General features: G+C 54.8%; 7 protein-coding genes across 7 annotated transcripts; 3 read left to right on the top strand and 4 right to left on the bottom strand.

Annotated features, from left to right (window-relative positions):
• On the top strand, positions 1–657 carry PODANS_7_3300 (uncharacterized protein; the record flags this gene model as incomplete). Its single annotated transcript, XM_001907653.1, has 1 exon — positions 1–657. A coding segment is annotated over one exon (657 nt), but the record flags the coding sequence as incomplete, so codon positions are not given.
• A 1,736-nt stretch (positions 658–2,393) lies between these two features.
• On the bottom strand, positions 2,394–4,047 carry PODANS_7_3310 (uncharacterized protein; the record flags this gene model as incomplete). Its single annotated transcript, XM_001907652.1, has 2 exons — positions 2,394–3,722; positions 3,781–4,047. 2 exons carry the CDS (start codon positions 4,045–4,047, stop codon positions 2,394–2,396), a joined length of 1,596 nt encoding a protein of 531 aa, XP_001907687.1.
• Positions 4,048–4,497: 450 nt separating this feature from the next.
• Positions 4,498–6,078, bottom strand: PODANS_7_3320 (uncharacterized protein; the record flags this gene model as incomplete). Its single annotated transcript, XM_001907651.1, has 1 exon — positions 4,498–6,078. One exon carries the CDS (start codon positions 6,076–6,078, stop codon positions 4,498–4,500), a length of 1,581 nt encoding a protein of 526 aa, XP_001907686.1.
• Positions 6,079–7,765: 1,687 nt separating this feature from the next.
• PODANS_7_3330 (uncharacterized protein) lies at positions 7,766–9,238 on the top strand (the record flags this gene model as incomplete). The annotated part of the gene is made up of 1 exon (XM_001907650.1): positions 7,766–9,238. The coding sequence occupies one exon, from the start codon at positions 7,766–7,768 to the stop codon at positions 9,236–9,238; it is 1,473 nt and encodes a 490-aa protein (XP_001907685.1).
• A 1,055-nt stretch (positions 9,239–10,293) lies between these two features.
• PODANS_7_3340 (uncharacterized protein) lies at positions 10,294–11,643 on the top strand (the record flags this gene model as incomplete). The annotated part of the gene is made up of 1 exon (XM_001907649.1): positions 10,294–11,643. One exon carries the CDS (start codon positions 10,294–10,296, stop codon positions 11,641–11,643), a length of 1,350 nt encoding a protein of 449 aa, XP_001907684.1.
• A 1,538-nt stretch (positions 11,644–13,181) lies between these two features.
• Positions 13,182–14,375, bottom strand: PODANS_7_3350 (uncharacterized protein; the record flags this gene model as incomplete). The annotated part of the gene is made up of 1 exon (XM_001907648.1): positions 13,182–14,375. The coding sequence occupies one exon, from the start codon at positions 14,373–14,375 to the stop codon at positions 13,182–13,184; it is 1,194 nt and encodes a 397-aa protein (XP_001907683.1).
• Positions 14,376–17,715: 3,340 nt separating this feature from the next.
• Positions 17,716–19,768, bottom strand: PODANS_7_3360 (uncharacterized protein; the record flags this gene model as incomplete). Its single annotated transcript, XM_001907647.1, has 3 exons — positions 17,716–18,933; positions 18,990–19,546; positions 19,588–19,768. 3 exons carry the CDS (start codon positions 19,766–19,768, stop codon positions 17,716–17,718), a joined length of 1,956 nt encoding a protein of 651 aa, XP_001907682.1.
• Positions 19,769–20,388: the final 620 nt, after the last annotated feature.

The raw sequence follows: 20,388 nt of genomic DNA, 5'->3' as shown, positions 1-20,388 counted from the left end.
CCCCGCACCAAACCCCGGTCCCAATCCGCCTTCCTCCTCCTCACCGACGTCTTCGGCCTCAACCTCCTCCAAAACAAGCTGCTAGCCGACTCCTTCGCCCGGGCAGGCTACCTCACCCTCGTCCCAGACCTTTTTGCTGGCTCCCCCGCCCCGTCGGACATCAACGACCCCGCCTCCGCCAACTTTTCCATCCCGGCGTTTTTAGCAGCTCACCAACCCCCCGTCACAGACCCTATCATCGCCTCCGCCATCTCCCACCTCCGCGGCAGCCTCAACATCTCGAGTATCGCCGCGGCGGGCTACTGCTTTGGGGGGCGGTACGCACTCAGGGTTGTCAACCCTTCCCCAGGGGGGGCAGACGTAGCCTTTGCCGCGCACCCGAGTCTGCTGACTGATGAGGAGATCAGCGGGGTGGAAAAGCCGGTCAGTGTCGCGGCGGCGGATAGGGATGAGCTGCTTACTGCGGCGAGGAGGGCGGAGGTGGAGGGGTTGCTTCTGGGGGCCGGGGGGAGGTATCAGGTTGGTGTTTATGGGGGGACGCCGCATGGGTTTGCGGTGAGGGCGAACTATAGTGTGGAGAGTGAGAGGTTTGGGAAGGAGGGGGCGTTTTTGCAGGCGGTGGGGTGGTTTGATGAGTTTTTGGTAGGGAGGGGGTGAGTGAGTAGCCAAGGGAAAAAGGGGAGGGCTTTGTTCTTTTGAAAGGGAAAAGGGGGTGGTGGTTTGTTTACTTGGATTAGGGGGTTGGATCGGAGACAAAGTTGGAGTTGGTAACACATAATCAAGGCATTTGTTAGCCCCCCTATCCCGTTTTGGCGTGTTTCTTGACAACGGCTCTTTCCGCTCCAAGGAAAAGAAATCTTTCTTTATTCTGCTCTCGACACGTTGTTCCGGAATGGGGGACAGGCGGCTCTTTGTTTGCGAGACCGACTTCGTTCGGAGGCGGAGACCCTTTCTTTTGTCCGCTGCTTGTTCTTGAAACTCTGACTTGTTGATCGAGCCTTTTTACGCCTTTGCTTCACTATCTCCGTAACCAACCTTTCCCCAACCTCAACTCGCAAGACCAGCAGTGTCTTTGCAAACTTTGGCTTCCGCTTTCCCCCTCGCAAGACCAAAACCCCACGTCAGAAACCATGTCCGCAGATCCAACCGGCCCCCCCGACGACCCCGTCGATGATGAGTTCGACCACTTCGTCAAATGCCAAAACCTCGCCGACAAGGACTCCATCCAAGGAAAAACCCACGAGCAAACCTGCTACGCCGACATCAAAAAAAGGCAAAGAACCAGCCCTCGGCACCACTGGCACTACTGCATGCTCCCCTGCCTAAAGGGCACCAAATGGGGCAACACAGGCAAGGGCCAAATCTTCAACCTCCCAAACGTCAAAGCCGCAAAGGAATACGTCAAACACCCCGTCCTCGGCAGGCGCCTGGGCTACATGGCCGGATTGCTCGTAAGGGGCTTGTCAAAACACAAAAACAACCCCGACGTGAGCAAGATAATCGGGAGGAACACCAGAGGGGACTGGCAGGACAACCCGGGCATACACGTCGGCCGGTTCTGGGCCTGCGCCACGCTCTTCAACCACGTGCTGAATGAGAAGAGGGTGGAGGCGCCGGGCAACGCAAGGATGGCCTTTCAGATAATCTTGGGGAAGTACTTGGGAAACGCAAAGGACAGAAATACGGAGAGGCTGCTGAACGATCCTGCAAACCACATCGACACAGAGGATGAGGATGACCTTGAGGATCCCTCCTTCAACATGACCATGAATGACGACTCTGATGATCATTACGGCTTTCGATCGGACGACGATGATGATAACAATGATGATAATGTTGGTGCCGAGCCGGGCGTTTCTGTGGTTGGCGGTGGTGTGGAGAACGACGCGGAACCGGGCGGCAATCTCGGTGGAGGGACAGATGCTGGGGAAGCGGAGGAGGAAGAAGACATCAGTCTCGAACTGACCCAGGTCGACGGTGCGGGGGACTCGCCAGGTGGCGGACCTACGTCGGCAAAGCGGCCAAGAAGGGGAAGGGACAAGTCTGGGAGGGGTCAGAAAAGGAGGAGAGGGAGCCTAGAGGGACGAAGCCAAGGAGCGCGGACCAGGTTGACAATTGGACTGTTTCTCAATCCACAAGGTATCTCACAAGTGACGGCACGAGACGGTGTCCCTTTCAGTAGAAATCATCGAGTTGATGGGTCTACATAAAGTAAAGACTGAGTGCGCTGACCATACATCCCGCTGTGAAATCCAACATGAATCAGGCCGCTTTGACGTTGTATCAACGCATTATTCTTTTGAGTTGTTGCAAACTCTGCATCGGGCCTCCACCGCCTGAGTTCCCAACGCGTATAGCCAGCCAGCTCGCATCAAAAGCAAGCATGGATCCGGTCATACTTTATAAATAATACTATAATCCAACAAGGCCCGGTCCGGCGGGCTGGTGCGGTTAGTTAGAGATGACCTCTCTTGTGCCATCCTCATAGACCTTAAGGGTCGGAGTCTGCATGCTGTTAGCAAAAATGCCACAACAAAAATAGCACCTAAAGACACCAAAAGACTCACAATGTCCATGCCGTGGAATTTGGAGAATCGGCACTCGGAGCCAAAGTAACAACCGACCGGGCTTTGGCAATGGTGCCCTAGGTTGCAAGAAAAGTCGTCGCAGATGCTACCGTTATTACAGACAATTTTCCTGGTCTTGTGCTTCAGGGCCAATATCTCCTGCTTGCTGAGCTTGGTCTCGGAGTGGTAGTAACTGCAGTTGTCGCCAGCTTTACAACCCGTGCCATTCGGCGAGAGGTGGTATCTGTTACAAAAGTTGGCCCCGATTGCCTTGGCTTGCTCCTCCATTCTCTTAACGACCAGGGGGTCGGCCTTGGGAAGAGGGGCATCGACACGCTCGTCATCCCTATTAAACAGTATAAAAGCCTGTTGAGTATTTTTCTTCTTGCTGGGCACAATGCTGAACGTCTGACTAGGAGCCGCCTTGCCAATAGCCGCATAACTGTTGCCTCCATTGCTGATGGCCTCGGCAGGCTTGGGCCTGAAGGCGGTCGTCAAGGCGGGAGAAGGAGGCTTAGGACTGGGAGAATTCATCATAGCCTGGGTGGTGACGGTAGCCAGCTTGTTGGTGACAGGCCTGGATGAGCCGGGCTTGCTGGGGACAGCTTCGGAGCGGAAGACAGTTGGAATAGAGAAACGATCAAAGTGACAGTTCCGAAAGTCAGCCGCGGCCGGGGTGGTCTCGAGAAGGCGAATCTTGGGATTATTGCGGTAGGACTCCAAGAAGGTAGCGTATCCGTTATCGTGGCAGCCGGCCAGAGCAAGGAACTTGCATTGGATGTTCTTCTCCATCATTTCGAATAGCTTGCGAACTTTGTGGTCGGCCTGCTCCTTGCCACCGCCAACATCAGTGAAGGAGAAGAGGGGCTGGGCTCGACAGAAGCCACGGCCAAACTTGGTCACGGCGGCGTAGTCGCCGGTTGGCAGGGTGCCTGACTGAACGAGAGCGCTGGAAAGGCCTTGGGCGTTAAGGACGACGTGAACAAATATATTGTCAAGGTTGTGCAGTTCGCATTCCTCTTGCATATATTCCCTAAGGTGCTTGTGTAGCTCATGGGCAGCCTTTTTACCGCCTTCCTCGCCAAGGGCAATTAACTCTTCGTCAAAGACGGCGCCGTCACCATCAATAATAACAAAGGCAAAGCCAGCATTTTCCTAGGGGTCCTGGGGTCAGCCTGTGGATGAGGGGCGGAGGGCGAGGTTCCATCCTTACAGCAGCAGACTTGTAATAGTTGAGTTCACGCTCCATCTTCCGACCCTCCTGCTGCCAGAGCTTGACTGTTTTCTTTTGCTCCAGGCATTCTGTTTCGAGCTCGTGGCACTTTTGCCACAGGGTCTGGAACTGTTTGGCGAAGTCCTGGCTTATAGCGTTATGGCGATGAGCGGACTCTTCCCACTCTCGGTAGGCAGTAACAAAGCCATCTGTCTCATCCCCGTCGACCGCCGGATCATAGGTGTGATAGACGTTGCGGTTGTTCATGTTGTAGGGTTGTATCGGACGATGATGTCTGTGTGTCTCTCTGTTCCCACACAGCCAGCCGTTTGAAGGTGGAGGTGGAATGTGTCGTGTCTGGTGTTGTGTGTGGGGGAATTGATGGCTGGAATCTGGGGGGAAATAATTAAGGTTGGGGTGGCACCGCTCCACTCTCGGCGGCGGGCGGTTTGGTGCCTGATTCAGGCTGATCCGTGCACCTGAGTCGCAAGGATGACCCGGGGTGCGCTTACCAAAAGAGGGGCAACCAGCCCCTGTCCTCACTGGCCTGCAGTTACCCGTCAAATAGAGTGTGAAGATGGACACCCTGATTGGAGCAAACATCATCACCCACAGTCACACAAATGCCATTGGGAATCATCTTAATACATTATTATTTGCTGCCATAAAATCAAGTCTAACTCGCTCAATATCCCAACACCCCTCGCCATCCCTTCATCATAATGCAGGCGGAAACACACCAGGTCCAGGTAATGGAGCCGGAGCAACAAACCCAGGCCCAGGCGGCGTCGACTCCTTATGTCCTAGCCCAGCAGCCTCCAGCAAGATCTGTTGATTCTTCTTCTTCTTGTCTTCCTCCACCGCCTTCCGATAAACCTCCTCCATCCTCTCCTTCTTCCTGAGCCTCTCCTCCTCCTCACGCTTCTTCCTCTCCCTCTCCGCCCGTCCCAGCCTCTCTAGCGCTTCGGCCTGTTCCTTTTCCTTTTTCAACCTCTCCATCTCCAGCTCATACTCCTTCTGCTTCCGGTCCAAAATCTTCTTCTTCTGCTTCTCCGAGAGGCCATCCCACTGGGCGACATCCTTATCCCACTTCCTCACACACTCGGCGTCCCAATTACACCTCTCCACCTCCCCATACGCCGGGTGCTTGAACCTCGGGTGCTTGCTCGGCCAGTTGCTCGCATGATAATGATGCTTCACCAGCGCCCCCCTCGCGTCATGATTCCCACTGTTCGAATGCCCCTGACCAGCCGCAAACTTTTCCACGTCCAGCACCAACACCCTCTCCACCAGCTTCGACTCGTCCAAATTATGAAAAGTATTGTCCCACGTAATCTTCTGCCCGCCCTTCCCCTTCCTCTTGGAATTCATATCCTCCAAAATCGCCCCCGTGAACGCCGACGGTCCCGTCCCGCTAATCACCTCATCAAACGCCAACTCCACCTCCCCAACACTACTCACATTCTGCTGCTTAGCCAGCTCCTCCAACCAGCTCATGATGTTCTCAATCAGCTTCAGCATCACCGGCAACCCGGGCCTGCACATAAACGTCCACTGACAAAATGACATGCACTTCCCCCCCAGAATCTCATGCTTTTTGAACTCGGGCTGGTCAATCTCCACCCCAATCACCATGTCGATATCGGTGATATTATACCTCGTGGGAATAAACCGCTCGGCCGGCTTCAGCGCCTCGACATCAATATCCGCATAAATCCCCCCGTCGGCATACATAATCATATACCTCAGCAAGTCCGCCTTGATGATCTGCGCCGTGACCGTCTTGTAAAACTCGACAATGTCTGGACGGTCGAGACCGCCGGGCCCGGACCCGTACTTGGACTCGACATAGAGGAGGTCGTTGTGGTCGGTGAGCACCTCGTAGCGGTACCCCGGGTTCTTGCTCGTCCACGTCCGGGCCGTGTTCTTGTCCCGCTTGGCAAAGTTGTACGGGTCGACCTTCCAGGTTTGCCAGATCTTCTTGGGGAAGTCGCCGGTTTGTTGCGGTGACTGGTGGTGAGAGGAGCTGCTGCTCCCGAGGGGTTTCTGAAGGTGGCTTCTCCTCGTGATGGCGGAGGAGGAGGAGCCGACTGGTGCTGGCTGGGAGGGAAAGACTTCGGCTTTGAAGAGAAGGATGAGAAGGGTGACGATGAGGATGTAGGCCGGGAAGGTCCTCCTCATCTGCGAGGGAATCCGGTTTCGGAGTTTGGAGGGAACGCTCAGAGTCGGAGAGGCCAAGGGGGTTGTTGGCAGGAGTGGTGAGAGCGGCGAGCTCAACCTGGCTGGCCTCCACTTCATCATGGGCGGCTCTGGTGTGTGGTTTGCGCTGTCAAGACGGTCTTTGAAACGTCTTGGCCTACTTGACAGGTACCGGACGACGCATGGAGGTCAGGTTTGGAGAGGGGAGACGGACGAATAATAAGAGGATATCAAAGGGGGCGCGGGCTGCCAGGTCGGTCACAAGCTTTGCCGAGGAGTACTAGAATCTGGGGGGGCGTGCTCCAGCAGGCTGCCCGCACATGGCTGAATGTCACGGCGGGGAGAGAAGGTGTAGTGCCGGGGCCTGTCCAAGGAACAGGATGTGATCAGGTCCAGTTGCTGGAGGCAGTCCCTCTCTGATCGTCTCTCTGGCCAATCCTAGAGGTTGGCTTATAAGAGCGACACCCTGGCTCAGAGAACGGGCGCAGGAACTACTGGCTAGGGTGGTGGAGATTCAAGGACTGTCTCAGTGCGGAGAGGCGCCATGGTGAGGGCCCTCTCCATCTCCCATGCTGCCGTGGCCAGTGACGATGCTTCAGCCTCCCAGGCTGGAAGGCACAAGGTACCACACAGCGATCTCTACCAGAAAGTGGCAGGTGGGCCGGCAAGGATGATGATGCGTGAGGGTTGCACTGGTGCAGCCGTTGAGCTTGTCTTGGTTGTCTTTTCCCCTCGATTTCTCCGCTTCCCCAGCAGTTGAGATCGATGGGGAGGCGCCATCACCTGCATGGTGGGCGCGGAGCTGGTTCCAGTTTGGATTGAGCCGCGGGACTTGAGAGGGCCTTCAGCCAGCATGTGAAGATGCCTCCGCACTTGTTTTTGGAGGCAGCGAACACATCCATACCGAACAGGCACAATGAAAGCTCAAACTAGGGCATTCCTGTAGTGTAGAGAACGATTAGCATAGTGATATCATAAACCGTAGCTATTTGACAGCCTGATATCAGAGAATAGCATCATGTCGAGGTGGATATCAGACCTTGTGCTCTTCTCGGCGCAACATTGCCAAGAGTATGGGGAAAGCAAGGAGTGCCCCCCGACATGGCGGCTTGCTCCGCTCCTACCCCGGTCCTCTGCTGTTGTCTGTTGTCAGGTGTCGAGACTGAGGACGAGTCGAAAAGTGAAAATGCTCAACCGTTAGTTCAAAGCGATAATCTCCAGCGACGTAAATTACAGGAGGGGAGGGAATGCGAATGCTTCTCATGCAATTGCCCGGTGTAAAGTGCTATGTAGGAATGCGGTCTAGGGAGAAAGTCTTCACTGATTATGTAACTCCCAGCTTGCCGTGCTCGCTTTTGATGTCTTGGCTCCCCACAGCTCAATCTCGACCCCCACAAACAGATGTTTTCAACGCGTCCAGGCTCTTATTAAACTGTCACGATGTTGTCTTATCCATCCTCACGCGGCCCTTCCCTCTGGAGACACGGCATTACGTTGTCGCATCAGTCCAGCCGTGGCGATTAAAGCTGGAGAAACCTGGCCCTGAATCTGATCCTCCCAAGACCTTGGGTGTGGACGCAAACGTCCAATCACCTCCCTTGAAGCCAGGGTTGCATTGAGTGTTCTGGGCACAACAAACCGTCAGCAGCGATAAAGCCCCCTTTTCACAAATTCCAACCTTTTTGCAACGGCAACTCATCAACGACGACGACATTCACGAGGGTTCCAGCCACTCCCCAGAGAGAAACTTTCATTTCATGATCCCGCTCAACCACCGTCGCCCACGATGCCCAGCGACGTGATTGAGCTGGAATCCAGACAGGGGAAGCATCAGTACGCCTCATCAGGCCCACTCTCGGCCGTGATATCGATGCTGGCTTCCCTACGGGTCAACAAGATATGGCGACTTCTCAGCCCATGGCCGAGGACACATGGACAATCAGACAAACTACGACCGACGGCATATCTCGATGGCCTTAGGGGCTTTGCCGCTTTTCTCGTTTACATTCACCACCACCAACTCTGGGCTCACGTGCCCGATCAGAGGCTGTTCTTCGAGTCGGCGTTTTGCTATGATGGCTACTGCTACTTCGCAGCCTTGCCCTTCGTCCGCATCCTTTTCCACGGCGGCCACTTTGCCGTGGCTACCTTCTTCGTCATCTCGGGATATGTCCTCTCGATGAAGCCCATGAGCTTGATCCAATCAGGCGACCAGGCAAAGCTTGCTGACAATTTGGGATCCGCGTTGTTTCGGCGATGGTTGCGGCTCTACATCCCATTAATCACCACAACGTTTATTTACATGGTTTTCACCTACGTCTTCAACATCTGGGTTTTACCTCTGAAGAGGGCGTCCTCGTTGGGCGCTGAGATCTGGGGGTGGTACTGTGAGGTCAAAAACTTCACCTTCATCTTCCACACCAGAGCCGAGATCTTGTCTTACAACTTCCACCTCTGGTCCATCCCAGTCGAGATGAAAGGGTCCATCGTCGTGTACACGGCGGCGCTTGCCTTTGCTAGGTGCACACGAAACGCGCGGCTGTGGCTGCAAATCGGGCTGATGGGGTACTTCATGTTCATCGTGGATGGGTGGTACTGTGCCCTTTTTGTTGCGGGCATGTTCATCAGCGACGTCGAACAACTCGCCAGCAAGAACGAGCTCCCGGCCTTTTTTGAGCGACTCCGACCGTACAAGATGATTATCATGTACCACTGCTTCTTCATCGCCATGTGGCTTGGGGGCATCCCGGCTCACAGCGCGGATGTGAAGGAGTTGAGAAAGAACCCGGGGTGGTACTACTTGTCATTCCTCAAGTCGCAGTCCATCTACGACGTCAAGTGGTTTTTCCTCTTCTTTGCAGCCGTCATGCTGGTGGCTGCCATCCCACACATCGGATGGGTCAAGCGTTTCTTTGAGACACGGTTCTGTCAGCACATGGGGAGGATATCGTTTGCTTTCTATCTCGTCCACGGCCCGGTGATCTGGACGGTGGGAGATCGGCTCTACGCGGCAGTTGGGTGGTGGGAGGAGCACCGAGTGAAGAACCTTCCTCAGTGGGTCAACATCTGGGAGCTTCCCAAGACGGGACCCATGGGGATGGAGCTGAGCTTTCTGGCGCCACACATCATCCTCTTACCGCTGACATTATGGCTCGCCGAGATTGTCACGAGGATGTTTGACGAACCCAGCGTCAGGTTCCCGCAGTGGCTGTACAAGTCTACTACGACGGCAACCAAACCAACAAAGTTACCGGAGTAAATAACCGAGGACCACGCTTCGGCGACGCCTTGGATACCCGTATTGCTCTTTGGATGGCAAGTTTTTTTTGGATGAGGAATTATTGTAAAATTTCTTTTGACAGCATATTGATGGCCATGGAGAGGGGAAGACATATACATACACGGCAGGTTCATATACAATCCATAGAGGAGACACTGAATATTTCATCTTTGAGGCACTAAAGTGGTATGCTTCTTGCCCAAGTGAGCTCAGGGCTGTTGCCAGAGCATGACGTCAAAAAGGTGCGCGTTGCGCGTCGAGAGACTGAAGAGAACGCGGAGAGGCTGGCCCCTGAACAGAGCACAAAAGCTTAATCAGCGCACCCCACCCGGGACCTGACAGGGATCTCACGCCCGGGACTTGTGTTCGAGCCAACCAACCGAAACCAGCGACACGCATTCCCGCCCAAAAGAGAAAAACCTGAAGTTCCAGGAGAATCGCAAGCGGTTTCGCGCCGGGAACTGATTTCTGGACCGAATACGGGCAGTGATTTGCCCTTCACATGTCGTTCGCTTCACCATGAAGTTGGAGAAAAGCTTCACGCCTGAGGGAGGGGAACTCGGTTGAGCGCAACAGCGAACGGGCGTCTCTTGATTACGAACTGAATGCGCCACTACACGTATCATCATCGACAAGGGGTGTCCTAGCCCGGCGGATGTGTTCTAGAACACTTTGACAGATGACAGCGCGAACACGTCTGTCGGCTGATAGTTAAGCTGCAAACGTCGTTGAATCATTTGCTGGCTCGGGAAACAGCTTTGGTGGCTGGCTGAATGCGTGCACTCAGCACTCGCGGCTTTCTCTTTTTATCGATTGCGATTTGGGGGCGGGCAAAAAGAAGTGGGTTCGGATTGATGGAACGGGGAGGGTTCTGGGTGATATTATCTGGCTGACTGTGCCTCATGTACTTTGGCCGCCTTTTCCCTGTCGACCCCAAGTTCTCTCCTTTTGCTTGCCGTCCTCATCTTTATCGGCATTTTATCTCTGTCTGTCTTTACCCGTCGCTCGTTTTGCTGGTATTTTTTATATATATCATGATCGTCAGGGATCTCAAGCGACTGGTGCTGTTGCTCTGCCCCGTGGTCGCACTGCTTTTCGTTACCGTTGGATTATGGCACACCCAGCCCGACTACCTCCGAGGCCGAGTCGGCGAGTTTCTCGGCAGGCCTCTTGGCTCCGGCCCGGCCACAACTGACAATGAGGAGGACAAGAAACAGAAACCGGACGTCGGTAGCTACGACCGTCCGAATCCCCTCGCGCCGACGGCCGCTTGGCACAGGATCTTCTCGGCGTCGACGACAGACAAGAAGTACTTCGAGATCAAGTTCGGCCATGTCCCCGTCTTCAACCCCAACATCCTCCCACACCCTACACAAAATGATACCTGGATGCTCATGGGCCAGAAATGGACCGATCACCAGGCCGAAGGAAAGGGCTTCATTGCCCTCGAGACGGGTTGCGACGCCAAGTTTTCGGGAGACATCCTGACGTGTGTCGGCGAGCCAAAGCCGCTACCTATTGAACCGACCACAGGCGACAAGTGCACTGGCAAGTACACGCCGCTCAACTTGAACCAGGGCCCCCACGATGCGCGCGCCTTTTACGGGCCGACGAAGCCGTACACCATCTATGGGTCCAACAGTGCCTTTACCTGCTTTGGCCAATGGATTCAGGATTTCCGAACTCTCGTCGACTGGCCTGCCGAACCCCTCGTCGAGGATGACTTTGAGTACGGAACAGAGCTTCAGAGGCCACCCCCGTACGGCATCCTCGAGAAGAACTTTTTTGCGTTCTGGGACAAGGACGACAACATGTACATCCACTACGACATGTACCCCTCGCGTTCCTTCGGCGCCGTCGACGGCAAAGGAGCCGTGATCGGATCGGACCTCGCACCCAAAGCCGCGAGCTACGACAAGAAGTGCATGGCGCGCTACATGCCCAAGCTGGCACCCGAGCTCGAGTCCATCCATCAGGCCACCAACTCGCTCAAGGTCACGCTCTGCCAGCGGTCCGACGAGAATTGCAAGCCCGACGACTCCAACACGTTCATCATGACGATCATCCAGCACAAGACGTACTACAGCTGGCATAGCGAGTACGAGCCGTACGTCGTTCTCTTTCACCAGCGCGCTCCCTTTGAGATGTACGCCATGTCCAAGAAGCCGATTTGGATCCACGGCCGGGGACGTGACGAGGGACGGAGGAGGACAGACATGTTTTATGTCACGTCCATGGCCTGGAAGGAGCATGGTAACAAGTACCACGCCTACTCGGACGATGTGGTGTTTCTGGCTTTTGGGGTGGAGGATAAGGGAGCGGGGGGGGTTGATGTGCGTGCTGGGGAGCTGTTGAAGGGGTTGGGGCGTTGCTCCGAGGCGTGAGCATAGCGACCGACCACAGTGTGCTGCTCGCTGGACACTTTTGCAATTATCACCCGATAGAATCGCCTTCCCGGGAGACTCTCCGTGCATTCGGCACACATATTCTTTTCCCCGTTTACGTGTTACGGTTTGCTGTCTCAGGACTGGAGTTTTATGGCTGTCGAAGTTTTCATGAGCATTATTATGCACGAAATGGATGGGAAGCAGGATGATGATTGGGACAAAGGCGGATAGAATTGAACCCCCTGCTGAGAGGCGAGCAGGAAAACTAATATTAATCATCATTATCTCGTCTTGTCTCTTTTTCTCAAGCATCAGACTATGCTCTAGGGTGCGAGACCACCAGGGCGCGGATCTTATGTTGCGGTCAGACAGATTGACGAAGCACACGGGCCAGATTTGTTTACATGCCACGAGCAAGCACCGGCATCACGGCAGATGTGGCACACTGCTGTGTCATCTTGCCATCTTTTGCCGTCTCTCGGTCAAAAACACCCAAACGCGGCACAACCTCCTTCCTCTCAACAATACTACGAGAGGGTGCACACTACAACGTTGACTAAAGAGATTCCACCACTTGTGTAGGTTGTCGAGATCATCTGATGATGGGGGATCAGGTGACGGTCACCGGCGGGGCAAGTCTTTCACGACAGGAAGGGTTGGGTCGATATCATCAAGCCGTCATCTTATGTAAACACAGAAGCGCGCGTCCGCATGAGGTAGTGCAGATGGGGTGTAATGCAGGCGGTGGTGAGATGGCGTAACGGGGGAAGGCAGCAAGACTTTTGTGGAAATATACATAAATATATGTATATATATATATATATACTATGGGATCTGAGTGAGATGGCACCGTTGCCCAACAGACAGAGAGGGCGTGGTCCGCCGCGGCGGCGGCGGGATGTTGCCGCTCGTTTAGTATCGCAGTGGCCTGGAGCTTGGCCTGGGAGAGAAACCGGCTGTTGGTTGCAGATACTTGTTCGCGGGTAGGTAGACCAACCAAAAAAAAAAAAAAAAAAAGGTGATATGGTCGGACGAGTGGGTTAGGGCAGCCAGCCAGACCGGCCAAAAAACAAAATGTTTCGTTTTGTTTGACCGTCTTGGGTGTTTCTTGGTGTTTGAAACGACATTGCCAAGCGATCGTTGGTTCAGGTTTGTGAACCCTTCTGGAAGATAGCGGGGAGGGGGGTAGGGATATCAATGTCAAAGACAGCTTCCAACGTCATCTCATCGCCACAACACATCTCTCATCCTCGCATCAGTAAGGTATAGTAAAAGTAAATCATAATCATTCTTTGTGTTTTGTATACTCGCGTATTTCATAACCTGTAAGTAAACATGTTCATCAAAAAATCATGAGGAAAAAAGACAAAGGAAATAAAGATGTGCCGAGAAAATGCCCCAATGTCCATATCCCCAGAATTAAACGTTCCGTCGTCCGTGTCCATAATATCCCCAAACGTGTGCTGTGAAAGTGACCAAAGCAAAAAGTATCAAAACGCGCGCTGCCATGCATTACCCAAGTGTCCGGAGAAAAATCAGAAATACCGATACCGATCATCCGAATACCCGCTCTTCCCCCTGCTCTTCCTCGCCCCCAACCCATCATCATACCTGCTAGACGGATACTCATCCATCAAGTCCCTCCCCGACGACGACCTCCTCCCTCTGCTCGGCAACCCCATCCCCTCCACTGCCCTCCTCAAGTCATACAGATCCTCATCACTCTCCCTCCCCTTGCCCTTCACATCGCCCTTCTTCTTGAGAATGCTCTTCGGCTCGCCGTCCGAGCCTAACACCGGCCGGTTGGCAATCTCGGCGTTCTGCCTGTTCCTCTTGGCGCGGACCTCATCCTCCCACCTGACATGTCCCGACCCAGACTTGCTCGAAGAAAGACCGGTGGGTGCCGATGACGAAGTGTAAAGGCTGGTGCCATCCCCATTGTGGACCACAGTTCCCCCAGTCGTCGAAGCCCGTCGCGAAGAGCGGGGCACATACCGACTGGGGTCGTACTCATCCATCGCGCTCGAGGTCGACAGCCGCCTTTCTCTTCTCTGTCTCCGCCTCTCGTCTTGATCGTCAATGAACATGTACCCCGACATGGCATCCCCTCTTCCCCTGCCGCTGGTGCTGTAGTATTTGGAGCTCAAGTCGGTCGAGTCTCGGGAGCGAGACCGGGAGGAACGACGACCGTACTCGTCGGCCAAGTGGACGGGACCGATGGGGATATCCCTCGAGTAATCCCTGCTGCTGGATCTCGACCGCTTGCCGCTTTCTTTGTAGCCGTCCCGGCCGTCCATGTAGATGATCTGCGGGATCGAGTTTGACCTTGACCTCCCACCATAGTAGTCCCTCGGGTCACCACGGGCCCGGGAAGAAGAGGAGGAACGATAGGGTCCGGAGGAGTAAGGGTCGTAAGGGTCGTAGTGCTTGCTGGACTTGGAAGAGGAGCCGCCACCCATGTAGATGCCAGAGTCCCGTCTGCTGTCTCTGCCTGATGGGGAAGGGGACTTGGAGCCGCGAGACTCAAAGTAGGGGGTGGGCTTGCGTTCAGAGATGCTGCGCTGGGACTCGGGCTGGGCTTCCCCTAGCTTGGTGAAGGGGAATTTGCGGTCGTATTTGCGGACTTCGGGGTTGGCGCAGCGTCTGCCATCGCGGCAGGCATACGTCTTTTCGGTGACGTCCTGCTGGCCGTCCGAGTAGGAGTTGTAGTAGACCTTGGAGAGGCACATGGTGGTGGTGTTGAGTGTGTTGTTTGATCGAACGAGTTGTGGAGATGTGGAGGGAGATGGTATGGTTATATCGGGCTGTTTGACTGTGGGTGGTGATACTGGTGACGAGGTCCCAGTAGATCTGCTCGGGATCTTTGATGGCCGGTTACGATTGCTAAAGTGATGGTGATCTGAGGTGGTGTCCGGTCAAGTGCGATGTCAGTCTGCCGTGTCCTGCGTAAAACAGGCTATTGATTGCCGTCCAGGTTGTGTCAAAGACATGGGGACATAGAGGAGAACCAGAAGAGGGAGGGTTGACAAGACCGGCGTCCGGACCCAGATATACGAAGGGTCGATGTCTCGGCGATGTTTGTGATCTCCAGTAGAAGACCTGGTGTGAGGATAGGCTAGGCGGTGCAAACTGTTTCTGGCGAGAGTTTCTGGCGGGCAGTCTGGCTGGCGAGGTTGGTTTAGATCAGGGCCGACGACCCAAGGGCGGGCGACCGGTTCTGTTATATGCAGATATGACCCTCTGCAGGTGCGAGGGGACACTCCCCCCGGCCCACCATCCTCAAGAGGCGCACACACACACCCCATTGCTCGGCAGCCTTGCCGCCGGCTTCCGCTCACACCCTCCACACTGCTGCTGGGTGCGCCCCGTACTAACGGGCGACAACAAGCACACGGGCACTTGCCTTTGCCGTGTAACGGTGTTGTCTGGGGTAAGGGAGGGTGTAGGTAAACTAGCCTTTGCGGCACATTCAGCGGATGTCTTCCCCAAGACCAATGAGATGTTCTCCTCGAGAAGGCTGAGTTGAACAAATGACCATTAGCAAGCAGGCTCATCCTCACTTCAAGGTGGTGAGTCCTCCCTCTCACTCCGAGCCTCCAGTATGATGATGCTCACCGGGTGACAGATGATGTTCTTTCCTTGACATTCACCAGTCCAGAATGAGACTCTCGGGTTTCGTGTCAAATGTGGTCGCTTGGTGGCCGTTGACAAAGCAGGGTGAAACGGGGGCGGTCCCCAGAAGAAGCGCTGCCAGCACTTGCGCGGCACACCCAGGGGACCGGAACCGAATGCTGCGCAGCAACCAGGGTAAAAGTGACCAGGCTGGCAAAAATAGCACCAACTGTGCTGATCAATGTCTTCTGTCCGTGTTCTATACAGCTTCTCCTGCTGACGAGCAAAAACTCACCTCAGCCCACCAAGGTAGAGAGGTCAACTGCTCACCTACAGCGTTCCCTTTACCGAAGCTACTGACTCACTGGCGAGAGATTAGGACAGCTTTCCCCAGAGGCTGTCGCCATGTCAGCCGCGCAGGAAGTTGCTGGTTGCACACCTTGAGCCGTGTGCAACGTCGATGGCAGCTTCTGTCATGCAGTACATTTCAAGCCATACTGTGTAGACTGACACCGCGGTTTTGTTGAGAAAATCTGCTCTTGGTGTTTGCCATTCTGATGCCGATTCGCCGCTGTGCACTATTGCAGAGTAGCAGGATCATCGGAAAGGGTAGCTTCCAGCGATCGGGGCTACCTCCCGAAGAGGCCACGGTCAGCACGCCCACACTGCACCGGGACAGTAGGCCGTCCAGTCGTTAGAGGCCTGCGTCAAAGTCGGCTCAACCCATTCGGCCACTGGAACTCGGCAATGCAGCATCCCAACCGTTGGCACATCGTGTATGCATGCAGCAACGGCAGTGAACGGTAATGCAAGAAACGCGCACGAGATCAGCGGGGGACCGCTATGGCGACTGCATAGAGGCTGAGCTGCTCGCCTGGTCGAGATGGTGGGGTCGACGTCATCCTTCCACACCAGAAATTTCCTCTTTGGGCAACCGACAAAGCTCTCTGTGACGGTGTGCAATGAATGCCTGTTGGTACGAATCATCCATGGGCTTTCTTTTTCCACGTCGAGACAGCTGAGAACAGCAGCACAGCATGCGATGCTTTCTGCTGTGCTTTGTTCGGACAGCGCGAGAAGACAGTTGAGGTGGGCTTGGCTAGGTCGACTTGGCAAAAGTGCCTCCAACGAAGCCAGAAACTTCTATCATCTGCGAACCTAGGCCAAGGCCAACACTCTCTTGTATCATCCGACGTGATAAAGAAACACCAGGAGTCGTCTTGAGACTCGTAAAAATATTGCACTCCTGCTGGACCCTGCCAAGCCTGCCCCGAGAGAGTGTAGTTGATCGTCGCCATCTATACACCCCCAATATTTGGTTCCCTCTGGCCGAGTTTGCCACCGAGTTCCACTGATGAGCCTTCAGATAACAGGGCAGATGTGTTCGAACACGAGAGAGCCATCTGCTAAGTTACACGTCATGCCAACGTTGAGATGATCTGGTGATGCGTTTCGGTCAAGATAGCCTTGCTTGTCCTTCTTGGGTTGTCCCTTGACGTCGTGACACATCTCCTTACCCTTTTTTCTCCCCGATGGAAGCCTAGCCAAGGTACAAAATAGCAGATGTTGTCCATAGCTTGCGTTCGGGGCTCTTACGTTCGGCTGTGGTCGTGGAAGCACAATGAGGCTCTTGCTTTTAGCCACGGGAAGATGCATCGGCGGGAATGCCGGGCGTATCGGCCGAACCATCGTGGCGCGACGGCTGTCGAAACATGTCAACACCAATATGGAAAGTCGGGGAACGTTATTACTGGAGGCGGCCCTGTACGCCTCCACTGGAGCCCAATGCTATCGCGGCATATGAATGCCTATTCAGTGGGATGCTGGTGTGACCTGTTACCATGCCCCGGGTTACAGACTGAGGTGTTGTTGCTGTTGGTAACAGGTGGTTCTAGGTCTCTGACAGACAGACCACCCGGCCGGCTGTTCTGGTCGCTTATCTGGCTGGGCATTTTCGACGGCAGTCGGCAGCTTGCACCAGATTGCCATGGGGTATTGTCAAGCTGTGAAGATGTCGTGTCAAATTGATAACACGGTGGGCTAGCGATATTCGGAGCGGCAGTTGCTGTTTACAAACACTGCCCGGAGAAACGTATCGAGACTGCCCGTTGGTGAGGTTGTTGAGACGGGATCGGGCTGAAGGACTTGCCAAGCACAGAACGGGCAGGGGGATGGGCGGGAGCGCACTGTTAATTTGGGACAGCCCACGGCACTAATTTTAAGCGAACAGCTCAGTATTGCACTAACAGCTTACCCCAATTCAACTCTAACCCGACATCACTCTGCACCCTGAACCCTGCACCCAAAGCTGCCATCGCAAACCCGGAACCTATCCTTCAATTTCAACAACCAAAACCGATTAAAAGCCCGATATACAAGAAGAATTCACACGCAATTACAACATGGGGATGACGCCAAACTCCCGTCCTGATATCTACCATTACCCATTTTCCATCCTCAAAAACCCTTTCCGATACCCCTCACTCTAAAACCAAGACTCTGGAGCTCCAGCCTGTTCACCACATTCCGCCCATCGAACACCCAGCGCGGCTCCTGCATCATGCCGGCCACCTCAGCCCAGTCCACTGGCTCCTGATCATGAGCCTCTGCGCTCTCGATGCGGCAATGTGAACACTCTTCGGGACAGGGCGCAAGCGGTGCCAGTCTTTCCAATGGGTCATCACCGGTTGTCGCCGACGACTTGTCTCTCACGAGCTCCTCCAGTGCCAAGATGTCCATTTCGCTGATATCAGCTTTGTCTGCCACACAGCTTGTCGCCCAGTCAGCTGTCAGTTTCCGTGCCTTCTTGTTGCTAGACGTGGCCGAGCCAAGCTTGCGGCCCCGGAATTGTTTCCACTGTGTCAGGATACACACGGCACTTGCTTCCTGGACGCAATCCCTCCAGTTGGTCAAGATCTTGATGCGCTCGAGCTGGCTTGCGGTCAAGCCCGCCTTCTCGACCTCTTCACGGATCTCGGCCGACGCACAGCCGGGATCGAAGATGGCAATCTCGCGCGGCATCTCCATGGCCAGATCTTTGATGACGTGAACAGCAATGCTGTTGCGCGTGTCATTAGTACCATCCTTGAAGGCGAATCCTAGGATGGCAATCTTCTTCCCTCGAAGTGACCCGTTGAGCTCGCGCACAACATTGCGAGCATAGCGCCGCCGTTGGTCTTCATTCATTCTCAGCACAGCAAGCCAGTAGTCGGCCACCACATCAAGATGGAGCTCCCTTGCAAGATAGGCCAAGTTGAGGATATCCTTTTCGAAGCAGGAGCCCCCAAATCCCACGCCAGCCTGGAGGAATTTGGAACCCAGTCGTGCGTCCTTTCCAATGGCGAGGCTGACGTCTTCGACGTCTGCTCCAAGCCCAAGCTCCTCGCACATGGCGCTGACTGCATTGACACTGCTGATACGCTGAGCAAGCATGGTGTTTGCCACAAGCTTGGCCAGCTCACTGCTGAAGGTGTTGACAGTCACGATGCGAGCCGCAGGCACCCAAGCTCCGTACACGTCCTTGACAACGGCGGCAGCACGGAGACCTGCAAGTGTCTGGGCACTACCGATAAGAATTCGGTCAGGGTGCATGAGGTTTTCCACAGCCGTGCCCTCGGCTAGGAATTCAGGGTTGGAAAGCACCTCAAACTCGACATCTGGCCGGTAGTATCGAAGCTGTGTTTTCAAGTCAGCAAACTGCTTCCGGTTCAGACTACATGGCAGCGACTCACAATATCCTGGATCATCTGTGCGGTTCCACATGGAACAGTACTCTTCTCAACAACGATGGCTCCCTCCTTGGCATGCTTGGCCACAGTCCGCGTTGCGCTTTCAATCGCGCTCACATCAGCCATGGAACCCGCGCCAATACCGTGTGTTTTTGTGGGCGTGTTGACGCAGATGAAAATGATGTCGGCTTCCTCGATAGCGTCCACCACACGGGTCGAGAATACCAAGTTGGGCTGCCGTTGCTTCAATTCGATAGCCCTGGGCAGTCCGGGCAGTACCAGTGTCTTGTCCAGCGCGCCGTCTCGTGCCGTTCGTACCACTTTGAGCAGGCCATCCTCGTGGATGGGAAGATGGGCCGAGTTCCATGACTTGATTCGTTCCTCGTTAAGGTCGACGACATTGACCTGGATCTGTGGGTTGTGGTAGGCAATGACAGCAGCCGTCGGTCCTCCTGTCAACATGTCAGTCTCAATGGGTCCCAAACAGCGGGGATAGGCAACGACATACCGACGAAACCAGCGCCGACGAAGCAGATACTGCGTACGACCCCAAAACGCGGCTGCCCGTCGAGTGAGCCCTCCACCGGAGAGATCCTCCCACTATCATCTGCTTGTTTGGCCTGGAGCTTAGGAGAGCCAGCGTCGGAGCTGGGAGGCGAGGTGTCTGGTGTATCTCGATTCCACGGGCTCACTGTCCATGATCCTGGTGTCGAGCTCCCCGGACTAAAGGTCGACGCTATCGAGTGTGAGCTTGGTAACGACCTCGGAAGTCGAGGGGGCATCTTGGGCCTTGCTGGTGAGCTGGAGGCGTCCATGGGCAGCTTTGGCTTCCGTGTTTCGGCGGCTCAGGCAAAAAGGCTTTCTGCTGCAGGACCTATGGTTCTTCAAGAGTCGTCTTGGTAATACAATGCAGCAGACGAAGTGAAGAATTCTCGGCGCGAAAAGCTCGGCATGATCAAAGGATGAACATATATACCATCACACCCAGCAAGTACGTCAATGGCGGTCCTTCTCTGCCCATCGGAATAACGCCAGCAATAACATTGGTCAAGACACACCTCCGGACTAATGCTGTGTATGCCTACCCACGCCGTTGCGGGCCCCTTTCCTCGAACCCCTGGAGCAAACAGATCTCAGCTATCGAGATCATCGTCAACAGGCAGCCTTGGATCAAGGAAACGCCGATGCCATCACCCTCACCAAGTCACCGCTCCCAGTGCTGATAATCCTGTCTCCCGGATGAGTCTGTCCGGCATAGCACCTTCGCTTCCTCTTTCGGACAGGCCAGAATACAAACGGAAGGTCCAAGGATCTCGATGGCTGCTGAAGTGTCGGCAGACCCAAGCCAGATGCTGGCTGCAGTTGGCGTCTGAGCTCGGATGCATTGACCCGTTATCTCTCG

This window comes from Podospora anserina, chromosome 7 (assembly GCF_000226545.1).
Source record: "Podospora anserina S mat+ genomic DNA chromosome 7, supercontig 1".
NCBI classification, from domain to species: Eukaryota; Fungi; Ascomycota; class Sordariomycetes; order Sordariales; family Podosporaceae; genus Podospora; species Podospora anserina.
This window is presented reverse-complemented; position numbering and strand designations above follow the sequence as displayed.